General features: G+C 41.2%; 1 protein-coding gene across 1 annotated transcript in view; it reads right to left on the bottom strand.

The window, feature by feature from the left end:
* Positions 1 to 2,092: 2,092 nt before the first annotated feature.
* The window catches only part of CWC27 (CWC27 spliceosome associated cyclophilin), a 398,702-nt gene continuing 377,381 nt past the window's right edge, over positions 2,093 to 23,413 (bottom strand). The window contains exon 14 of the mRNA XM_029576322.1: positions 2,093 to 2,117. Within this exon, the coding sequence (XP_029432182.1) occupies positions 2,108 to 2,117 (10 nt within the window). The 3' untranslated portion in view covers positions 2,093 to 2,107. The remainder of the gene's footprint in view (positions 2,118 to 23,413) is intronic.

Here is a 23,413-nt window from a genome sequence, read left to right on the forward strand (position 1 = left end):
GTCTGACCCAGTATGGCATGTTCTTATGTTCTTATTCAACCAGCATGGCAGAGGAAGCTGACGAACTATTAAGTGCCTCTTCTCCTGCCAGCCACATATGTGGCAGGGGTGGGCATGGAGGAATACCCAATCCAACAGGCTTTGGGGAGTTTAGCTTCCTCAAGCTTTGTGTCATGATCATAGCTGCCTCAAACAAATATATGACGTTGATTCAAACAGTTAAAATGCTTTCCTTTATTATTATAATCACAACTGTATTTTCTTTTTTTCTTATTTTAAATAATTTTGATATATTTTTTATAAGAGGAAAAGACCTCAGTACTGGCAAAGAATCTGATTTCTACAGAAATTAATTGGCCAGATGCTGCAATCACCAGTCTGATAACGTCTTTTGATAACTTTTTTACGTAAAAATCCTTTTCTTGAATCCTCTATGAATATCTTTACTCTTGTCAAGATTTTCATTTATGAACAACTTCTGAACATAAGACTTGAGCATTTAAACAGCATTCTCTTTTAAGCTGTGTTGCCCGACTTTACAATAACACTTTGCAATTATTGGGTGAACGGAGATAACATCTTCATACGTTCTCAATTGTGATTTTAATCCTGACAGTAAGTAAAGCACTTACCTTACAACTTGCTTTAGGTTCTTATTTTTCCTTATAAGCAAGTGAGTGCTGATGAGCCGCTGTGTTTTTCTTCAGCCGCCAACCCGTTGTGTTTTTTTTCTTTACTGGCGATGCTGCCAGTGCCCAAGGTACCCCCTTCTCTAATAGCACCATGTGTGACCGTTCAGCTTACCCTGCTCAAAGGCAGGTCCTGCATATGGCTCTCCCTGACTTTGTAGACTCAAAAACCCTAGTGATCACTTCATAGAGGCAAAGGTTTCTATGCGGCTGACTGGTGCCATTTCTAAAATGGTGATACCAGGCTCAGAGTCCTCAAGGGCAACCTGGGCTCTACTAAACCACTGGATATTTTTTGTAAGTACTCAAGGGGTGGGCGGGTAGAGTTGGGAAGGTTGGATGGGCTACAGGGTGGGGGGAACTTATTTTACTCAAAGGGGGTGGGGTTCTGAAAGCACAGTCAGGGTCTTGGTCATGCTGGGGACATTAAACTTTTGTTTTGTTCTTTTCTACTTTGGCCATCTCACAGGACAGTGAGAGGGCAGGGATTGGGCAGGGGATCTCAAAAGACCCTCAGGGATTTTCACTCTACTAGGACAGGAGTGGGAGGGAGGAGGGAGTTGTATGTCAGACACTTTAAAAATGGCAGCCCCAGGATGTGCTCTACCATTGCATGTTCTCTCTGGTAGGGGAATTGATAACCTTCAGTAATTGGTACCACAGGTTAGTAAATCCGTGGTATTTTCCCCTCCTAGGAAAATACTGTGGCTTAGTAAATATACTCTTAAGGTTGACATTTTTCAACTCATCTCTAATTCTTAGAAGATAACTTTTATCTCTAAAGTCTCATTTTAAACTAGCTCCAGTTACTGTACTCTCAATATGATGGCACTCAGGAAAAAAACTCGATACAAAAAAGGAGGATGTATTATGTTCTCTTTTATGATTTTTAAAGTGTTAAATAAATTAACCTTATCAACTCTTCACATAGGAACAAATACCATCAGTATTAGTGCAAATGGTATTTAATCCATCGCCTCTCGCCATGCAATGGGCCCCAGGCAAATTCAGCATTTATTCAAGCACTTGGTATATAATCATTTGGTATTGTTCCTTTATTTATTCCAAAACAATTTTTTGATTCTTATCCACTAAAAAATGTTTTTATATTTTATTTTCAAAATTCATTTTATCCCAAAAACCCAAAAACTCATTTATTTATGTGTTTCTAAAATCTTATATACTATCCTTGCATAAATTAAATGTCCACCGTCATTTAGTTTGTTCAATCATTGAAATCCTAGAATGAAATCCTAGGATAAATTATACTTAGCCCCACTGTAGATGTATTGTTTCTCAAATTGTCCTGACATGGGCCATGTTTCAACTGTTTCCAGTCTTCCTCAGGGGATACTTAGTATGTTTTAATCACGGGTCCAAAACAATTTTTGTTTTTCTGCCTTTCCAGCGCTAGTCAGTTAATTTGACCTAGGACATACAAAAACATGTTGTTAAAATTTTTTTAAAATAAATCTCATCACAGATACATGTTTATTCAACCTTCCCAAAGAGATTTTTTGCAAATTCCCTCATAACAATTTTTTGTAACACTTTCCTTCCAACTCAACAAAGTTCTTTACTCACAGTATTATTAGTGCCTATTCCTTTTCATGCATTAATGGCGCCTCGGCGTTTCTTGTCGCCTCCACTTCCTGTCCACTTCTTTATACCTATCATACCCGGAACTTGATGCTGTCAATCATTTTCAAAACAGCTTTACTCAATACGATGTTCCTTCTTAGCGTTTGTCTCCTCCACTTCCTGCCCACTTGTTTTTACCGTTCCTCCCCGGAACTTGATGTTGTCAATCATTTTCAAGAGCCACTTTATCAGAGGACATCCTCCTAAAATACCGACCAGTCAATTTCTTTATTCAACCCACCAGGGGTCACTGTTTTAAAATAATGGATCCATTTTTGCTCCTTTTGTAGAAGAATCAGATCAAAGTTACCACCCCTCTGTGGATATATTGGCCGTTCTATGACTGCAAATTTAAAATCAGAAAAATCGTGTCCCTCTGACATGCAATGCTGAACCAGCGGTGCTTCAACCTTCTGTCTTACGATTGAACTTCTATGTTCCACCATTCTTGTTCTCAAACACCTCTTGGTTTTGCCAATATAAAGCAAAGGGCATGAGCACCATATGCCATAAATCACCCCCACTGTAGAACAATCTGTACGTGCCTTAAATCTAAAAGAACCCTCCTTAAAGAAGGGTAAAAATTGGCCACTATAAGATTGTTCACATACCGAACATTTATTACATGGATAATGTCCAAGTTCTCTTGAACTGTCATTATTTCTAATACTATCCACATCATCCTTGTAATTAGAATGTACAATAGTATCTCGAATGTTTTTGCCCCTTTTGAGGGCAAAACATGGGCCATTTGTAAATATAGGATGTAAATTCAAAACATGCCAATGGCGTTTTATACTATGTTGTATACGATATATTTGAGGGGAATATGGTAGAACACAAATCATCCGATCCATATTTTCTTGTCTTCGTGATGGTTGTAAAAGTAAATCCCGATTTGCCCACCGGGCTCTTTTATAGGCTTTTCTTACCACATAAGGAGGGTATCCCCTTGAACAAAAGCTTTGTGTCATCTCCTTCGCACTCAGGAAAAAAAGACATACACTTATTCGTCTTTGTGCCATGCATTTAACTTGAAGTTAAAAAAAATTGCTATTTTTTGCTCACAGCAAGGTTTTTTCCATCACTGATGTAATAGTATCTGTGTATATTTCTGTCTGAGTTTTTGGTTTGTTTGTTTTTTTTTTGGCAGTAAAAAAACAGAAAGTGTGCTCCTCCTTGCACTAAGGGCTCTGTCCAGAAAGGATTTCTCCCATTAAATATATTTGCCAAGAATCCTTGGGGCTTTGTGTTTTTTTTAAGACTTAAAGCAGATTTTGTCTATATACAGAGAGTACAAATGTGGCTTAGGTTTCCTTTTGCTTTATTTTGTATTTTATCACAGCTGAAGTACATATGTGAGCTCTATTACACAATTGAATGGGAAGAGATGTCCATACAAGGTCACAGGCTTAATTACATACCTTAGTATTTATTCTATAAAACTCGGGAATTTTGACTTTGCTCTGGAATGGTTCTGTATTGCTGTTGACAGCAAGTTTTACTACTGTACAAAGAATGAAAGTAATATTTTTGATGAGGTTTTAAAGGCTATCTTCTTTTTGACACATTTTATGGTGTATTTCTGCTGTGACATCTACCATATTTTTTAAAAGATGTGTTTAAGTACTGGAACGTAAGAGAAATATTATGGGGCTACTTATCTGGCTTTGTTCAGCAGCCGCCATTTAGCCAAATAAGTATCCAGTTAAGTAGATAGTCAAATATCTTGGGGACGGGAAATGGGCGGATCAAGGCGGGGCAACTTATCTGGTTATCAGCCTTATCCAGTTAAGTTAACAGAGTAAGTTAGATCAGCTCAATAGCAGCATAGCTATGCTGCTGAATATCCATTCTAAGTTAACCGAATAATTAATATCCAGATAACGTAGATAACTGGATATCTTTGATCACTGGGTCCCATGGAGTATAATACGGAGCAGAAACTAATTGAATATAAATGATTTGAAGCAGAGTTTATTTGGAGAGTATGTGTAAAGTTATTATGCTTTATTTTATTGTTTTAGATACCTATGTATTGTCTTCATCATTTTATGCATGTTTTATTTTATAAACCACTGAGATAATGAATCGGAAAGACGGCAAATAAATAAATAAATAAATAAATTAATGCATTTTGCAGCCAGTCAACACCTCAGCAACAGGTCTTCCTGCTCCACAGTGCATGTTCCTTCGCCTGATTTTGTCGTCGCTTCCAGTTCCTGTTCCTCTTTGTCTCTCCAGCTCTTGAGCTTACCATGCCTCCAGGTCCTGTTCTAGCCTGGCCTCCAGACTCAGCCTTGCTTTAAGCCCTAGTACCTGCTCTTGCCTCTGCTCCCTAGCCCCATCCCTCCCTCTGCCTTGTTTGACCTCGAAAAATCCTGTAAGTTTCCCTCCTTCAATATGGCTGTGCACTGACTTTTAACCACATTCAGAGGAGACATTCCCAGGGCCATGTTTAAAGGTATGCATGTGAGAAAAGGAGGAGTGCAAGATGGCAACATGAGACCAGAGATAGACACTGCTCCCCGTTTCCTTTTGAAATCTGTTTTTCTATAGCTATGCCATCCAAACACAAAGGTGAGGTTCGTGTCTTTCTTCTGGATGTCTTTCCTCTAACCTGGGCAGCAGTTTTTGACAGCTTTCTTGTCCAGTTCAGCAGTACAAGGGGGGGACTGTTGGCTCTATTGTGCTTGCAGATGAAGGAGAACTCATTTCGCCAGGAGAGGTCACTCTATGTCCCCTGAATCTTCCTGCCGGCTCAGAGACTCGCTTCCCCATTGCAATCCACAGTGCTGCGGAATGCCGCGCTGTCAGCGCCAACAGTGATGAGAGTGCGTGGAGACTCAGCATCTAAGCAGCCAGCCACTACCTCCTTCATTACTTGTGAACATGGTGGGAGCTAGCTTTGCTGCGTGCTTGGCTTCTGCATCCCCTCTTGAATCAAGGGCAGTTAGTGGATTCTTTGGCTCTGATGTTGACTGGTGCTCCAGGTCCTATCCATTCTGGGCCCCCTGGTGAGTCTCTAGTTTTACCACCTAAGCCGGAGGTGGTCACACTAGATGCAATTTGCGACTTGATGACTGGCTTTGGTTACTCTTTGAAGGATTGTAATACAAAAATCAATATTCTTTCTAATAAAGTTGATGTTATGGGGAATATCTATGATATCAATCAATAATTCACCAGTACAGCAATATATAGAACAGACGCTCAAGGTAAATAATGACCTGTCATAATAGGCTTCATCTCATATGTGAGTTTGTAAGATGGTTAGCCTTATATTTAATCATCGGTCATATGTTAATTTTTTGATATTTTTCTTTGCTTAGTGAGATTCGTGTCACTTAACTTAATATAGTCGCTGAAGCCATCAGTACGCCCGACATGGTTCCATGTTTCAAACGCTCCTCGTTCTTTGTCAAGGGCTATTGTTCAGCGTTGTATATGTAGTCCTTTGGAGATCCAAGATTCAAGGTTTCAATGATGGCGAATCTGTTTCATTTCCTGATGGCGAATCTGTTTCACAGGAAATGAAACAGATTCGCCATCATTGAAATCTTGAATCTTGGATCTCCAAAGGACTACATATACAACGCTGAACAATAGCCCTTGACAAAGAACGAGGAGCGTTTGAAACATGGAACCATGTCGGGCGTACTGATGGCTTCAGCGACTATATTAAGTTAAGTGACACGAATCTCACTAAGCAAAGAAAAATATCAAAAAATTAACATATGACCGATGATTAAATATAAGGCTAACCATCTTACAAACTCACATATGAGATGAAGCCTATTATGACAGGTCATTATTTACCTTGAGCGTCTGTTCTATATATTGCTGTACTGGTGAATTATTGATTGATGACAGTGTGGTATTTTCACTTCAGTACTAACACTAAATTTAATTGATATAGGAGTTCATGTGAATTAAGTTGAATATCTATGATATCCAGTTTGGTGAAATAAAATCCAAGATTTCTGCTGCAGAGACTGCTATCCAAAATATTCAGACCTTTAATTCTGCAGTTGTTAAAGATCGAAATAATCTTTCTCGCAGGCTCGAGTTTCTTGAAAATCATATCAGGCATCTAAATTTATGCTTTTTGAGTTTCCCTAAGATGGTTGGTGAGAATTCCTCCCACACTCTGAGGAAGTAGTTTTTTGAAAATCTTTACTTTGAGCCTGATAAAGTTCTCTCTATAAATAAAATATGTTTTATCCCTTCTCCTAACAGTGAATTTTCAGCAATCTCAGTCTGCTCAATTGCCTAATATAATTGAAAATTGTATTTTCTTGAGGACCCTAGGGCTGAGGCTGAGATTATTGAGCTGCTTGTTTCTTTCATTTCTGAACAGGATGTGAGCAAGGTGATGAGAAGATATTTCAGGAACATTTCTTCCTTATTTCATGGACAAATGATTTGTATTTTTCCTGATTTTGTTCATTCTATACAAGAGAAAAGAAAAGACTATTTTGCTCTTAGGTCTCAGGCTATATTCTTAGGGTATTCTTTTGTTCTTAAACATCCTTGTAAATGTGTTATCAGATATCATAATGATTGTTTTGTATTCTTCCTTCTTGAGCAACTTAACTCTTTCATTAATTCCAGAAGTGTTCTGTCTTCCGTTTCCAGGAATTAATAGGTCTAGGGCAATGGTTCCCAACCCTGTCCTATGGACCCCCCAGCCAGTCGGGTTTTCAGGATATCCACAATGAATATGCATGAGAGAAAATGTGCATGTTATGATGGCAGTGCATGCAAATTTTTTCTCATGCACATTCATTGTGGATATCCTGAAAACCCGACTGGCTGGGGGGTCCATAGGACAGGGTTGGGAACCACTGGTCCAGGGGTTGATCTTTGAGATGTATTACTGCTTGATTCTCATGTTAATGCCAGTTTCTTTTAAATTATTTCCTTTTTATCTCCTGTTTGTTTCCACCCTCCTCTTTTGTTGTTGCTTTATTTGATGAATGGTTTGGAATTAAGTATTTTTTTTTCTGAACTTGTATTGCTTCTTGTGTGAAAATCGTATAACCATTCATCTTCTTTTTCCATAAGTAAAGTGTATTCTTTCTTCAAATGTATGAAATTAATAAATATAACTTAAAAAAGGGTACTTATGCAGATGGCATTTTCAAATCTGTATACCTGCTTTGCCAGCAAAAATGTATCCATAGAAAAAGCAGGTGGAAATGACTGTGCATACTTTGTACCCATGGCAAGTTTCAAAGTGAAAGTAAATACTTTTGCTTTGAAAATTGATGCAAAGGCCTTGGGTAAAAAGTATAAGCCATCTTTGTCCATTTGTGGCCAGTTTGAAAATTTCCCCAAGTTTAGGTGCCAAAGTTAAAGCACTTAATTAATATCAGACTCCCAACCCTTTGAAAGTTTGGCCCTTATTCTGAAATGTGAAATCCATACACCACACAGTAAAACTGAAAGAGCAGACTTGGAAAGAGAGCCTTCCTAATGGCTAAGATGAGGTGATAGGAGAAGACTCAACTGACATTTGCTATTGTTCTATGTTCACAAGTGTCCACTTCTTTGTAGTCACCATGTTTGCCTATATTCCTCAAGTACGTCTAATAAATTAAAAAAATACATGAAAATCAAGAGATGCCACTGGTCTTTTATGAATATAAGTCACATCCTTTTTTTTTTAATATAATTTATATCTTTATTAATTTTTAATCATTCTTACATGATTAATAATTTTCTTACACAATCAAAAGTAAATAAATGTGAAATTACATAAACTCACAATAAATTTCCACAAAATTATACAATTATTGCACTATTTAAAATATAATGGGAGCCAAATAGCAATAAACTCTTAGGAAATTTTAAGTATGGAGATAAGGAGGACACATTACTTTTCTAACCCACTGTAGTTACTGAGGCTTGATTCAATTTTTCAAGTTCTTTATCTCTTATAAATTTCTCCATATGTTCAGGTAACGAGAAAATAAACTTATTTCCTTGGTAATTAACAAAACATCGGCAGGGGAACTTTAAATAAAAAGTTGCCCCTAGCTCTAATGTTTTAGTTTTCAACATTAAAAACTGTTTCCTGCGAGCCTGTGTAGCTTTGGAAACATCAGGAAAGGTATACACCTTTTGACCACAAAATAGCATTTCTCGGTTTTTTAGAGATTTCTCAAAAATAAGCTCCTTGTCCCTTTCCTGAACAAAAGAGACAAACAAAGTTGTTCTTTTATTTACTATGTCTAAGGATTCTTCTAGAAATGTTGATATGCCTGGGGACTGTATGTCCTCCAGTCCACCTGGCTTATCAACTTTAAATGGGAAATAATAAATCTTAGATATAAGAGGTATTTCTTCATTTCTACAGGTTAGATTTTCTTTAAGATATTTAACAAACATTTCATACGGGGATAATAGTCTTGTATATGGAAAATTAACAAATCTGAGGTTCTTAATCCGCATTAAATTTTCCAAATTTTCAATGTCATTATGCAACATTACATTATCAGCTACTCGTATTGTTTCTACACTCTGTATACTTTGAACATTAGTTGACAAATTATTCACTCTCTTATTTATATCCAATAATTTTTTACCCTGTTCAGCAATAGATACCTTATTGTTATTAACCATCATTGAAAGAGAGGAGTTCATCTGAGTAACATTGTTATCAAGTCTCAATAACATCCTCCAAAGATCCCCTAACGTAACTTTGGATGCATCCAAGTCAACAGCTTGGATGCTTACTTGAAGTGGAGATATATTTCCACTTTCACCTTCCTGTTGTAAAGAAGACAAATGGTGTAGAGCTTCCGCTCCCTCCACTTCGGGAGGGGTTTCAGCTCTACTTACGTTTGCAGTCTCACTTCCTGTGGATCCTTCCACGGTTGCTGCACCCGGGGGTTGGGAGGGTGTGGGTCTCAGGCCAGGACTTAATGAGACTTCAAAAGAGTCTCTATCCACGTCCTCTGATGGCCTATTGAGTCTGATTAGAAGAGTGTCCATCGGTCCGATTCTGGAGGTGACCGGAGAAGATGTATAAGCTCTGGCCTTCCTTTTCTGCCCCATAAATCCAATTTAAGGAGGATTCAGACGCCAACCAGCCAAAGACAGTCAAAGCCGGTCTAAGCCGCGCGCACCCCTTCGGCGCGCGCGGCTTAGGCGATGCGCCAGCAGCGTCTAAGCGCCGCTTCTCGCGAGCTTTTATAGTCCGTCACAGGCTGATGACACCCGGCACACGCAGCCCTCACAGCTGCGATCAGTTCTCACAATTGCCGGCGCCTGCAGGACTCGGTGGGTCCTCCGCTCTCCCTCTTTCGGCTCCAACACACTCTGGCTCTCTCGGGGTTTTAAAGCCCCGGCACAGGCTGATGACACCCGGCACACGCAGCCCTCACAGCTGCGATCAGTTCTCACAATTGCCGGCGCCTGCAGGACTCGGTGGGTCCTCCGCTCTCCCTCTTTCGGCTCCAAGTCACATCCTTTTTGAGATTTCTGCCAGATGATGGCTCTGGTGTCCTGTTCAGATGCCCACTATTTTTTTTATTCCCTTTTCCTACAACACCTTTTAGCAGGATGCTCTTTAAGGTATCAAGATTATGATTTCCTTGATGACATGAGGGGGAGAATAAGACCTCAGATTTGTTGAATGGAGAGACGCATTGCTTGAAAAAAGAATATTCCTCCTTAGAGCTCCACGCTTGTACAACAAGATCAAGACTGTTACACTGGATTACAGCATTTGGTAATCCAGACAAGATTTTCTACTGAACAGCCAGGAATTGCAAATGGGAATATATAAAAAAAATAAATAAATAAATAAAAATTACCTAAGATGCCAGCAGGTACTAGCATATGTTTGGTGGGGCTGTTGGAGCCCAGTGGCAACTGATGAGGAGAGGCCTCATTAAATTTGAAGCCAGAGATTTTAAATTAGTTTGTTTGTGCTGCTGCGCCCCAAGGCTGGAGAAGTCCAGCAACAGAGGACAGGAAGGTGAGTGAAAGAGGCAGCCTAAAGTGGTGAGAAGAGCATCAGCTGAACAGCAGCACAGGCGGCAAGATGCAGGATTGTGCATCTTGGCGCCTGTGCTGTGCCTGTGGTGTGCCTGTGCTGTGCCTGTGCTGTGCCAATAGATGCCAGGGAGTTTTAATACAAAATGGAGGCATAAAATGAAAGGAAAGGGAGCCTTGGGAAAATCCCTCTACCAATTAAGGAGATTCAGGGACATTTTGTAAGACCCCCGCAAACCCAAAAGTAAAGGTCCAGCATTGCCATTGCAATTGTTGTAGGGGGGAGAATAAATAAAGTGAGACTTCCACTGGAAATTGAAAGAAGAAGTTGATAAAAATAAAACTGGGTTAAACATGGAAGTAGCAGAGATATTGTGATTCCCTGGATAGATCTCCTTCACCTTAGATTGCAAAAGGGACACTTATTTGGATGAAGAAAACTCTAGAGTTGGGCACTGCTGGGGAGTGACACCACATGGACATGGAAAAGTGAATTCCAGTCCACAATTTACCTCCTACAGCTATTTGAATGCAGCATGGCATGGTGACTGTGCCTGCCTCAAGAAGAGCCTCGTGATAAAAGGGAACGAAAACAAGGAATCTCTGCTAGAGGAACACCCAGAAAGTCACTTTTTAAATGTAAAATACTGATTGGAGGGATTTCACCAATTACTCGATATGGAGAATATTGTCACAGATTAGTTTTCAAAATTAGCACATATGCCTGTACATAGCTTGTACTCATATACATGCTATTTTATAACATCAAAAGTGTTCATATATTTTTTGTTTCACGTGCATATTTACCTGTGAAAAAAAAGGGCTGGTCTAGGTGCATTCCGGGATGGGCCCAAGAGATACACACATAAGTTGATATTTTATAAGAGATTTATGTAAATAAATTGGGGGATTTTTCACACAATTTTACACCTGCTAATTATCTAGTGCAATCAATATCAGACTTGTTTGTTATTGTTGCGTGGGAAGTCTGGGTGCACTGGGATGAGTTCACGATGAAGTGCTAGGAGGGTTTCAATGAACTGTAGATGTACTGGGTGTATTGGTGGAGGTATCTGCAAACTGGTGATTTCAAGTACACACACATATTTTAAAATATACCTACTTCCATGTATAAATCAGGGTTTTATGTGAACAAGTTCTATTTTTTTCCGCACATAAAATATTTGTGCATATGGTTATGAAATAAGTAGAGTAAGTGTGAGCTTTCAATGCAATGCTGATATTGGTGAGTATTAAAACATGCATGCATATGTTGAGAGATGGACATACATGTATTGTATATTTAATCTGCGAGGACCAGATACTTACAGGTTATAAAATGCTATAGTAGATCTCCGCATGCCCATATTCATTCGTTTATGGAGCCCACTTGGAGTTCTTTGAAAGTTATCACCCCTAGCATAATTATTGAAAGGTTTTCTTGAGTACCTTGATCTCCATAAAAAGACCTAACAAGGGAGACACTGCTTTGGTGAGATCACTGGAGCAATAATTCCAGACGTGATTGGGCTTTTTCACAGTTGTTATGGATGAGAATGTCATCTGAGAGGAGAAAAGGTAGAGGCAGAGAGAAATTGCCCTGTTTCCTGGGAAAGAAATTTGATAAGAGTCATCTCAAGTCACATTAACCCAGAAGAAATCTATATTTATCTTTCCCAAGGATTTTGGCATGAGTAAGTGTGAAGAACTCTAGTAATGAACAACAATGTAATGCTGAGTAGGTGGAAGGATCCCGATTGGAAAGAAGCTGAGGGTGCTACTATTGCAGACTTCATGCAATGTTTTCCACTAGCAACCTGCTTTGGCCAGGAGCAAATACTTCCCTAAATAGAAAGCAACCTGGGTAGCCTGAAAAGGTTTGCTGATGCCAAGTTGAGGAGAGATGCTAATGAAGTATGCTTAACCCCCTGCATGTAGTAATTGCATATGATTTTTATTTAAAGTTTTAGAAGATGGCCTTATAAACCATTTGTGGTGTCAGGACAGGATGGAAGAGTAACAGTCTATAAAGCAATCACAAGTTATCCTAATCCATCTTTAAGCATAATAGAGGTATGTTGAATTCAGGTGGAGTAACTCCCTGCATGACCAGCTAAACCTCTAGGCTGGAGTTAACACCTGAGAGAGAGACTGAGGCAGCTTGCTGTTCAACTCTCTGCATGTCAAGTCTTCCAGGCATACCAGTTCTCATAGTTAGGAGCTGGGTTGTTACAGTGGGAGAAGGCCTGGTTCACTGGAGCTAAAACTGCAAGCTGGAGCTGGAACCAGGACTTGGACTAGCTGGAAAGTGAAATCAGACCTATGACCAGGGCAGAGCTTGGCCACGATCTGAAAATTCACCTCACTAGAAAGATTGGGTAGCCTCTAATAAAACAGTAACAATAAATGATATCAAATAAAGCCCAAAATGGCCCATCCTGTCTGTCCACTAGCAATTTGGCCATTTTTAGGAGATGTACATACTAATGCCTATATGTAATCCAATACTCACTCCCACTTCTCCCATCTCCCCCACCCAAGCTCTCAAAGTTGTACCATTGCTTTTTAGGGCTGTAACTGCAGTTATGTGCAGATTACCTCATGTTTTCTGGGATGCATAATGCTGTCTTATCACTGATGTTTTGAACTGTAACTGCTGCTCTGTGCAGGTTACCCCAATGTTTAATCACCATTCTGTTGCCATTAGAGATCCTTTGTGTTCATCCCACATTTTTTTTTAATTCAGTTACTGTTTTTGTCTCCACCACCTCAACAAATTCCTAGTTCCCAACAACCCCTTTTAAGTTAGCTATGACCAATCCAGTTCAGGCGAGGGGAGTTGTTTGTTCACCATTTCCTTTCTTTGTCTCTTACAGCCCCACAGCCCTGTTTGCTTACAGTTAGTGCTATTACTAAGGCTCCAACCCTTCATCTACTGGTTGTTTCCAGTTTGAGCCTTGCCAATGACATTGCAAGACTGCCTAAGCCTCCCAGCTGGAGTCTATCTCTCTGAGAAATGCTGAGGGAGTTACCTGAGGTGGTTGCCTCATTTGCTGTTGAAAATGGATAATGAGGGTCATATGTAATGAAATTAGGTTGATAATGTAATATATTATGTGAATCAGCCTAAAAACACATGTAAGAGGGTGTATTCATTTTCCCAAGGCGCACAGTGTCTGAGTGCCCTTTAGCCATGCTTTTTCAGAGTGACTGATATACTAAGGCTTTTCTCCTATTCTGTGCCTATGGGAAAGACACTTAGTAAATGAGGCCCAGAGGATGCTATTACTTTTATTCACTAAGGTCATGGACTAACTTGTGGCCATAAATTTTTCTAAGTCCCAAACTTAAGTGAATCAAGCTTTGAATATGTTAGATTGCTTTCTTTTTTATGAATCAAATGATGTCAACTTTTTGGTGCAACAGATATGCCTTTTAAATCAAATATATTTAACATTTTTACATCTAATCACAGACCTCTTTCTAGAACATAAAATAAAGGAACATAAATTAAACATAGAAAGGTTATGGAGTCAAACTTGAGATTTTAAGGGTAAGGTTTAGATCTTTTAAATTAGGTCAGTCCTCTTTCCTCAGAAACTGTTTAACATATCTAAAAAAGCTCTTGTTTAAGAATGTTTAATCTTAGTATATCAAAAATTTAATATATGGCAGAATGTTTATCTTAGTATATCAAACAGATTGCCAAAAGTGCCAGCAGTACATTAGTGAAAGACTTTTAGTTACGCGATTGACCATTCATAATAGGCTTCATCGTGGGAGCAGTATCGCTATATGATTCGGCCTTATTTATAATCATAGGTCAGTTTTAAGTGAACATATATTTTTTGTTTTTTATATTTGCTAAGAGTGATTCCAACTTAACTTAGGTATGCACGCTGTTTGCTCTGAGTTGAGGCTTCAGTGTCAAATATAAAAAACAAAAAATATGGGGCGGATTTTAAAAGGGTTACGCGCGTAACCGCGAATCCCCGCTCCTGTGCGCACCGAGCCTTTCCTTCCGCCCCCACCCACCTTCCCCTCCCTTCCCCTACCTAACCCACCCCCCAGCCCTATCTAAACCCCCCCCCCTTCACCTTTGTTAAATAAGTTGTGAATGCCTCCGGGCAGGTGTAGGTTGCGCGTGTCGGCCGAGTGCGGCAGGCAATCCCCCGGCACGGCCACTCTGCCGGATGCCTCGGTCCAGCCCCCGCCCCGCCCCCAGACCGCACTGCCCCACCCACTCCCTGCCCCTTTTTTTCAAGCCCCGGGACATACGTGCGTCCCGGGGCTTGCGCACGTTGCCAGGCCTATGCAAAATAGGCTCGGCGCGCGTAGGTGCGGGTTTAAAAGGGTTACGCGCGTATATTATGTGCATAACCCTTTTAAAATCCACCCCATATAGCGCAGTTCACTGCTTCAACGGCAGGGGGAAATGAAGATAAAAGGATTTACATTCAGACAACTACCAACAAGGACTAAATTGCACAGACTGGGTAAACAAGATTGGGAGTAGCTTGCTTATTGCGGTGGTTACTACCCCTAACCAATTAGGCTTGATACTTCACTTTTATGCAGCTCCAGCACTGCTCATCAATGGCAGGGGTGGAAGGAAATTAGAACCAAAAAAGTTACCAATAAGGGCCCTGACCTCAGCGGTCAAAGTAACAGATAAGTATGAAAAAAATAACTGAAACCTTGCTGGGCAGACTGGATGGGCCATTTGGTCTTCTTCTGCCATCATTTCTATGTTTCATAGGCCCGGCGACGCACGCAAACCCCGGGATGCGTGGCTTGAAAAAATGGGCTGGGCAAGGCAGGGCGGTCCAGGGGCGGGGCATGGGCATGGCCGGAGGCAGGCGTAAATAAAAAAATAAAGGTAGGGGGGATTTAGGTAGGACTGGGGGGCAGGTTAGATAGGGGAAGGGAGGGGAAGGTGGGGGGGAGGAAGAAAAGTTCCCTCCGAGGCCGCTCCGATTTTGGAGTGGCCTCGGAGGGGACAGCCATCGAGGCTCCCCTAGGGCTCGTGGCGCCAAGGTGCACAAGTATGCACCCCCTTGCGAGCACCGACCCCAGATTTTATAACATGTGCGCGGCTGCATGCACATGTTATAAAATTCGGCGTAGATTTGTGCGCGCCGGGTTGCACGCACAAATCTACGCCCGCGCATAGGTACAAATATCTGGCCCTTAGTATCTGCCATAGTCCTGGACATTCACATGTTCTTTGGGATCCCGTGATTTATTATTAGAATGTTTATCTTAACAGCAATTTTTTTTTCAGTAAGAATATAGGCGAAACTTTCCAACTCTCCAAATCTGAAATAATCATACTGATTACCAAAGCATACTTTTACATATAGTGATACATTCAATAAATATCCTCCCAATGGCCCAGTTGGGGGCAAACATGGCATTGAACTTAAGATATGCCATAGTTGGTCAGACCAAAGGCCCATCAAGCCTAGTATCCTGTTTCCAACAGTGGCAAATCTAGGTTGCAGTTACTGGCAGGATCCCTAAAGATAAATAGATTCCATGCTGGTTATCTCAGGGATAAACAGTGGATTTCCCCAATTTCACTTTAATAATGGTTTATGGACTTTTTCTCCAGGAACTTGTCTAAACATTTTTTAAACCCAGCTACACTAACAGCTTTCCCCTCGTCCTCTGGCAATGAATTCCAGAGCTTAATTATGCATTGTGTAAAAACAAAATTCTCCTATTTGTTTTAAATGTATTACTTTGTGACTTCTTTGCATGTCCCCTAGTCTTTGTACTTTTGAAAGAATAAACAATTGATTTGTGTTCACCCATTCCATTCTGCTCACTATTTTATTTTATAGACTTCTGTCATATCTCCCATCAGTTGTCTTTTCTCCAAGCTGTAGAACATTAACCTTTTAGCTTCCTCATAGGGGAAATGTTCCATCCCTTTTATCATTTTGGTTGGCCTTCTCTAATTCTGCTGTCTTTTTTGAGATACAGTAACCAGAATTGCACTCAAAACGTAAGATGTGGTCATATCATGAAGTGATACAGTAGCAATTTGATATTCATTGTTTTATTGTCCATTCCTTTCCTAATAATTCCTAGCATTCTATTTGCTTTCTGGGCTGCCACTGCACACTGAGCAGAGGATTTCAAAATAATATTTAGGATGAGGCCTAGATCCTTTTCCTGAGAGGCGATTCCTAATGTGGAACTTTGCATTGTTTAGCTATAATTTAGATTTCTCTTTCCAAGGTTCATCACTTTGCACTTGTTCACATGAAATGTCATATATCATTTGGATGTCTTGTCTCCCAGTCTCGCAAGGTCCTCTTGCAATTATTCACAACCCTCTTATGAATTAACAACTCTGAATAATTTTATCATCTGCAAATTTGATGATCTCACTCGTTGTTCCCTGGGGTACTCCATTATTCACCTTTCTCCATTGAGAAAATTTACCATTTAGCTCCCATACAGGCCGATACAGTAAAATTCGCGGGAGAGTGGGCGAGCGGGCAAGCACCCACTCTCCTGGCTCGTGCACAGGCCACTCTCCTGTGCGCATGATTCAGTAAAAAAAAATATTCAAATTAGGGCCTGTGGTAAAAAGAGGCACTAGGGACCCTAGCGCACCCCTAGCACCTCTTTTTTGACTGGAGTGGCGGCTGTTAGCGAGTTTGACAGCCGACGCTCAATTTTGCTGGCGTCGGTTCTCAAACCCGCTGACAGCCAAGGGTTCAGAAACCGGACGCTGGCAAAATTGAGCATCCGATTTTCAACCCACTAGCCGCGGGCCGATTTAAGATTTTAGTTTTTAAATTTTTAATTATTTTTAACTTTTGGGACCTCCGACTTAATATCGCCATGATATTAAGTCGGAGGGTGTACAGAAAAACAGTTTTTACTGCTTTTCTGTGCACTTTCCCAGTGCCAGCAGAAATTAATGCCTACCTTTGGGAAGGCGCTAATTTCTGAAAGTAAAATGTGCGGCTTGGATGCACATTTTACTTACTGAATCTCACGGGAATAACTAATAGGGCCATCAACATGCAGTTGCATGTTGCGGGTGCTATTAGTTTCTGGGGGTTGGACGCGCATTTTCGACGCTCTATTACCCCTTACTGAATAAGGGGTAAAGCTAGCGCATCAAAAATGCATGTCGAAACGCGGGTTAACAGTGCGCTCTGCCAGAGCACACTGTACTGTATCGGCCTGAAAATGGCAGGGAAGAAAGGTTAAAGTCAGAGATCATGTAGGGTCTGGGATACTGCATTAAAAAAGAGCAAATTAGATGCATCTTATGGTCTTTACACATCGTTTTATTTATTTATAGGTTTTTATATACCGATAGCCGTTTGCACATCGTTACATTGAACATATAATAATGAGAGAGAAATTACATGGAACAATTGGGTTGCATAGCATGGTAAGAGAAAGTACATAACATTAAGAAGAGAGTACATAACTGTTGAAATAAATATGTATATATTAGTAACTATATACAAGTTGTCAATTTAAAATAAGGGAGTAACTTTGTACAAAGTGAAGAATAGACATGAAGGGGATTGTGTCATCTCAAGCAGATAAGTTAGCAGATGTTTTGGGGGGCAGCGTGGGTGGTAAATGAATGAAAATGGGGATGAGGGGCGGGGCGGGGAGGAGAGCGAAAGGCGACAAGGGGTGAAGGTGGGGATTAGGGGTAGGCTAGCTTGAAGAGCCACGTTTTAATTTTTGTTTTTTTAATTTCTGTGTTCAGGGTTCAATGCGTAGGTCGGGCGACATTTGTGTTTCTGTTTCAAGTACACTGGAATAACAAAATTTCAGCTGTATAAAATCTTGCCAGGTACTTATGACTTGGATTAGCCTCTGTTGGAAACAGGATGCTGGGCTTGATGGACCCTTGGTCTGACCCAGTATGGCATGCTCTTATAACTGCTTATCCAAACAGAAAGCAGTGAAGCTGTGAACTCATGAAGTCTTCTAACAGTTGCAAAATATGAAGAAATGTAGATCTGGAATAGACCATATAAAATAAAATAGCATCAGCACAGAGAGATAAAATTGTATTTCACTTCTTTTATGTCCAAATGTTGCTTGGTTTCAGTTAAGGACTTTAACAAAAGAGAAAATAGCAATGATTAGAACAACCTTGACATGTCGCTCTATTTAAAGTTTTAGTAGGTTGAAATGACTTTTAAAGGACCAGCAAAAAAGATAGTGTAGTACCTGAGCTTTTAACTCTAGAGGGAACTTGAGTGGTTTTGAAGGCTCCTATAAAACATCTTTTTTGTTGATTCTTTAAAAAGGTATCATCCTATTAAAACACCAGTTTGTTTTCAGGATCATTACAACTATTAGACATCCTTTATCTACCATAAATGGTTTGGGATTTGGCTCCATTAAAATGATTAGGAGCCACTGGAAAAAAAAAAAATTAAATAATAATATATAATCAAATAATAATAATAATAATAATAATAAATATATATATTAATAGTATATACATTTTATATATATTCCTTGTAAAATTTCAAACACAGAAAGACACTTAAGCATCTTCATGACAACTAAATATACAGCAATCATGTCTTCAAATAACATGGGTATGTGGGATCATTGGGCATCTCTCAGGCTCCTCGTCCATGTCCTTCTCCCAACCCCCTCCCAAGAACAAAGTAACAGAACACTAAGATTGCATTTAACAAGGTTGCAGTTTATTAATTCCAATCAAACATAACCTGAGCCCAATACAAATTGTCAATAGTGTGCTAACCAGTATCAAAATTGCCACCTGGGCTAACTGCCACCCACCCCTGCCAAGCTGCAGGGCAACCCTCACCACTACCCCATTGAGGACCACCAACAACCAACCCCATCTTCCCAAGTGGCATTGATGGACCTCTGCTGTACCGAGTCACCCCCTGCCACATCCCAACAAGGGAGGTCCCTCAGCCTGGCTGGTGACCCTTCCGTGCCATTGCTGCACTGAGTTATTCCATCCCCCCACCCCACCCCAGGGTGTTAACCCAAATCCATTACGCAATAATTGCATCAACAGTTTATACATCCTAACCCCTTAGGGCTGGGATCTCTGGAACTAAAAAACAATAACAACAAAAGAACCAATATGAAAAAGGGAAAGTAGGGAGGGAAGAAAAGACATGATTACGTGAGTAAAGGCACAGAGTTAAGCGGGACTTTGTTCTTTAAAATAATCCCTGCCCCACCTACCAACTTAATCCCCATGGCAGCTAGACAACCAGTGGGCTAATGAAGCCCCTGCTTAGTTTAAATTGCAAGAAGGGAATGCAAAGCTCCAAGAGAAAATAATGAATTGCAGGAGGATGTGAGGAAGAGGGAGAAGGGAGAATGATGGGACAAAAGCCACTAAACTGGCACGCAACCCCACCACTATCCACCCCTTCCCCATAACATAGGAAGGAAAGAAGAACAATAATAGACTAAGGGCTCCGATACTTGCCCAAGTCCATGTTATGGGAGCAAGCAAGACTATGGGGGTCATTTTCAAAAGGGATCGCACGTGAAAAGTCCCTTTTCTCATGCAATCACTAAATCGGGGCGGAGTAGAGGTAGCGTCAGCCCCGGAAGTAGAGAAGTCGGGGCTGCACCGGGGCGGACGCGGCGGAAAGCTCACTGGCTATGAAAAGATAAGAACCCTTTTTGCTGCCACTAGCGTGCTATTGGGTGTGAAAGCCGGCAGCGATGGCACCGCCGAGGTGCCATCGCTGCCGGCTTTCGCAGGCCCGCCCCTGGTTACCGCCGGATTTTCTAAGTTCTGCAAACTTAGAAAATCCAGGCCTATGTCTGCCTGCCTTCAATTTAGTGTGATACTATGGAGTTACCAGAAAGGAATCTGACATTAAAACAAGTTACTGTAGCACTCAAACTCCAGGGATATATGTTTGAAAACCTTGATATTAAATTACAAAAGCTTTTATGTTGCTGGCAATCACCAACAAGCTGCCATTTAGCATGCTTGCCTCATTGAAGATGAAACCAATAGCAAAACAAATGGCAGTTTAATGCAAGTATGCTTGTAGACCAAGATTTGGAAATGTTTATAATCTGTATTTTCAAATCATTTATGAAGTTTGTGCAGTGCAGTTACTGTATGCTAGTGAATTCTGGGCAGCTTGTACCAACTAGAGGTTTGCCTTTGGAATGATCTATGTGAAAATTGTGTGTCATCTGACAGTTACCAATCTCAGATTTTCAATAAATCTAGTTTGACATAATCCAACTAGGGAGAGAATTAGATTTAGCTGTGAACTCTGTGGCCTCTTTCCCCTTTAGTATAGGCATTACAAGGCAAAAGATCTTGCTTGTGGAAAGCAGCTCTTCAAAAATGGGGACAAGTTCTGTCTCTGATATAGTTCAGTTATTTCTGTATCGGTTGCAATAAAATTCTCCTGCTCACACAACATTTTACGTTGTTAGTAGCTGTGTAACAGGAAAGCAAGAATTCAAATTTGATTGTGGGCATGAAGAAATTTGGAGAAGACACTGCTGCTATGTCTGTCTTTGAAGCATATTCTTCCTCTGACAGGTGTCAGAACTACTTAAAGCAGAAAGGGGTAGATTTTCAAAGGGATATGCGCATACCCCCCGAAAACCTACTCCAAACCCCCCCTGCGTGCGCCGAGCCTATTTTGCATAGGCTCGGCAGTGCGCGCAAGCCCCGGGACGCGCGTAAGTCCCGGGGCTTGCATGGAGGGGCGTGTCGGGGGGCGTGTTGGGGGGCATGCCGGGAGTGACGTGGCATTTCGGGGGTGTGTCGGGAGTGACGCGGCGTTTCGGGGGCGTGATTCCGGCCCGGGGGCGTTCCGGGGGCGTGATTCCGGCCCCTGGACCAGCCCCCGGAACATGGAGCACAGCAGCCGGCCCGTCTCGCGCAAAGTTACGCCTGCTTCGTGCAGGCGTAACTTTCGTGATAGAGGTAGGGGGGGAGTTTAGATAGGGCCGTGGGGGTGGGTTAGGTAGGGGAAGGGAGGGTGAAGGAAAGTTCCCTCCGAGGCCGCTCTGATTTCGGAGTGGCCTCGGAGGGAACGGAGGCAGGCTGCGCGGCTCGGAGCGCGCAGGCTGCCGATTTTGGGCAGCCTTGCACGCGCCGACCCCGGATTTTAATGGATATGCGCTGCTACGTGCGTAACTATTGAAATCCCACGTACTCTTGTTCGCGCCTGGTGCGCGAACAAAAGTACGCGTGTGCGCAGATTTATAAAATCTGCCCCAGCATGTGCATCCCTTTTGCTCCTTCTTCCCAAAAATATAGAAAAGCTTGTATTTATCACATTTTTTGCTGGCTACCCTGCGGAAGGTTAAAATACATATTTGCAGTTTGATAGAGATACATTTTCTAGCTTTCAGGTTGGTGGCAGCAGCAGCAGCAACAAAGACAATTGACACCGATGAGTATGCTACTGTAGAGGTTGGCAATATTGCAGTTTAAGGAAGGGCATCCTTCTGATTCCTAGTTTATTCTTTCTGCTCTAAAATATTTTGCTTGCAGTGCTGCTGCTGAAAGAAACTAGTTTCTGATATCACTCATGTGCCTGGTTTATCCAAGCTTGTGTCATGTAAGAAATGTAAGAAAATTCTTGCTAAATCAGATCCATAGGAAAGAAGGAAATTCTATAGAACCCCAGTGCTAGAAAACCACCAAAGTTTTGGACTTCAAGCAGCTTATCATCTGATTTTTGGTGGTGAGGGGGGAGGGGAGGATTGTCAAATTTAGCTCCACAGATATATAATATTAAGCTAAAAAGACTTAATTTATATTATTTTACAGGGCCATTTATCAAAATGCGTTTGGGCCCTAATGTGCGTTAAATGGGGTCTAATGCATGTTGCATGCATGATAAATTTCGCAATGCAAATTAGCATGCAAATTTTAATTTTAGTATGCAAGCAGGAGGAGTTAACGCAAATTAAGGTGTCCTACCACATTCCGTTACAGATTAACACATGATTTAAAGTCAGAAATAAGTATAACATTTTTTTCTGGTAGAAGGGGAAAAAAGGTTTTATTGTGCAACCCCAGCTTTATCGTGGATCACAGCTATTATCGGAGCTATATTCGCAAGCGATAATATGAGGCCTTCTATCAGATACACCTACCACACCCTCCCAGGCCAATAAAACAATAAAAACAATTTTTCTTACCCGGCCTGTCTTCCTAAACCTACTATGTTTGTGTCAGGTTCACTTGTTGGGGAATACTGGCTGCTTCAGAATGCTCATTGCAGATAACAACAAGAACAGCGACAACAAACATAAGATCAGGCAAGGGAAGTTCTAACCCCTCCTAGGGAAGTCCTTGCACTGGATCCTGAGCCATTGGTCCTGCAGGGAGAGGGTCATGGCCTACGGCAGCACTTGGCATGCAGGTAGGCATGGCGGAAGAGAAACAGGGAGCGCATCTTTCCTCCATGTGCTTCATTGCTGGTTATGCCAGAAGATTATGTGGTTAGCAGATATCACCTCAGCTCTCAGGCTATCCTGAATTATATGAAGAAATCCAAGGGGATCTGGATCTGGTCACGAAAAGGTCCCATGCTATACCGGGGCTCACCAAACTATCGGCCACCCTACATGTCCCAAATCACTTTTTCCTGCTAATTGAGCCAGGTCATAACAGCTGTATCTGACCGCATTAATCACTATATAGAATTTCCTCAGGACAGGCAGGACTTGATGGAAATGAAGAGAGGCTTTTATGCCTTAGCTAACTTTCCCAATGTTCTGGGAGCTATTGACTCCACTCACGTAGCCATCATCCCACTCCGTGACAGAGAGGAGATCTTCCACAACAGAAAGTTTTTCCACTCTCTCAATGTGCAAGTAGTCTGTGACTCTTGACTGCACATCCTCGACGTGGTAACCAGGTCCCTGGGAGCTGCACATGATTTCTTTATACCTAGGCAATCAGGCCTCTTTGAAAATTTTGAGGATGGCCTTTACAGTGACAGCTGGCTCGTAGATAAAAGAGATGCTTCTTTCTCTATTCCTTTTCTGGCTATGTGTTTGCAGCAAATGACATGGACATGGGGGGGGGGGGGGGCATG

Source organism: Rhinatrema bivittatum, chromosome 1 (genome assembly GCF_901001135.1).
Source record: "Rhinatrema bivittatum chromosome 1, aRhiBiv1.1, whole genome shotgun sequence".
Classification (NCBI taxonomy): domain Eukaryota; kingdom Metazoa; phylum Chordata; class Amphibia; order Gymnophiona; family Rhinatrematidae; genus Rhinatrema; species Rhinatrema bivittatum.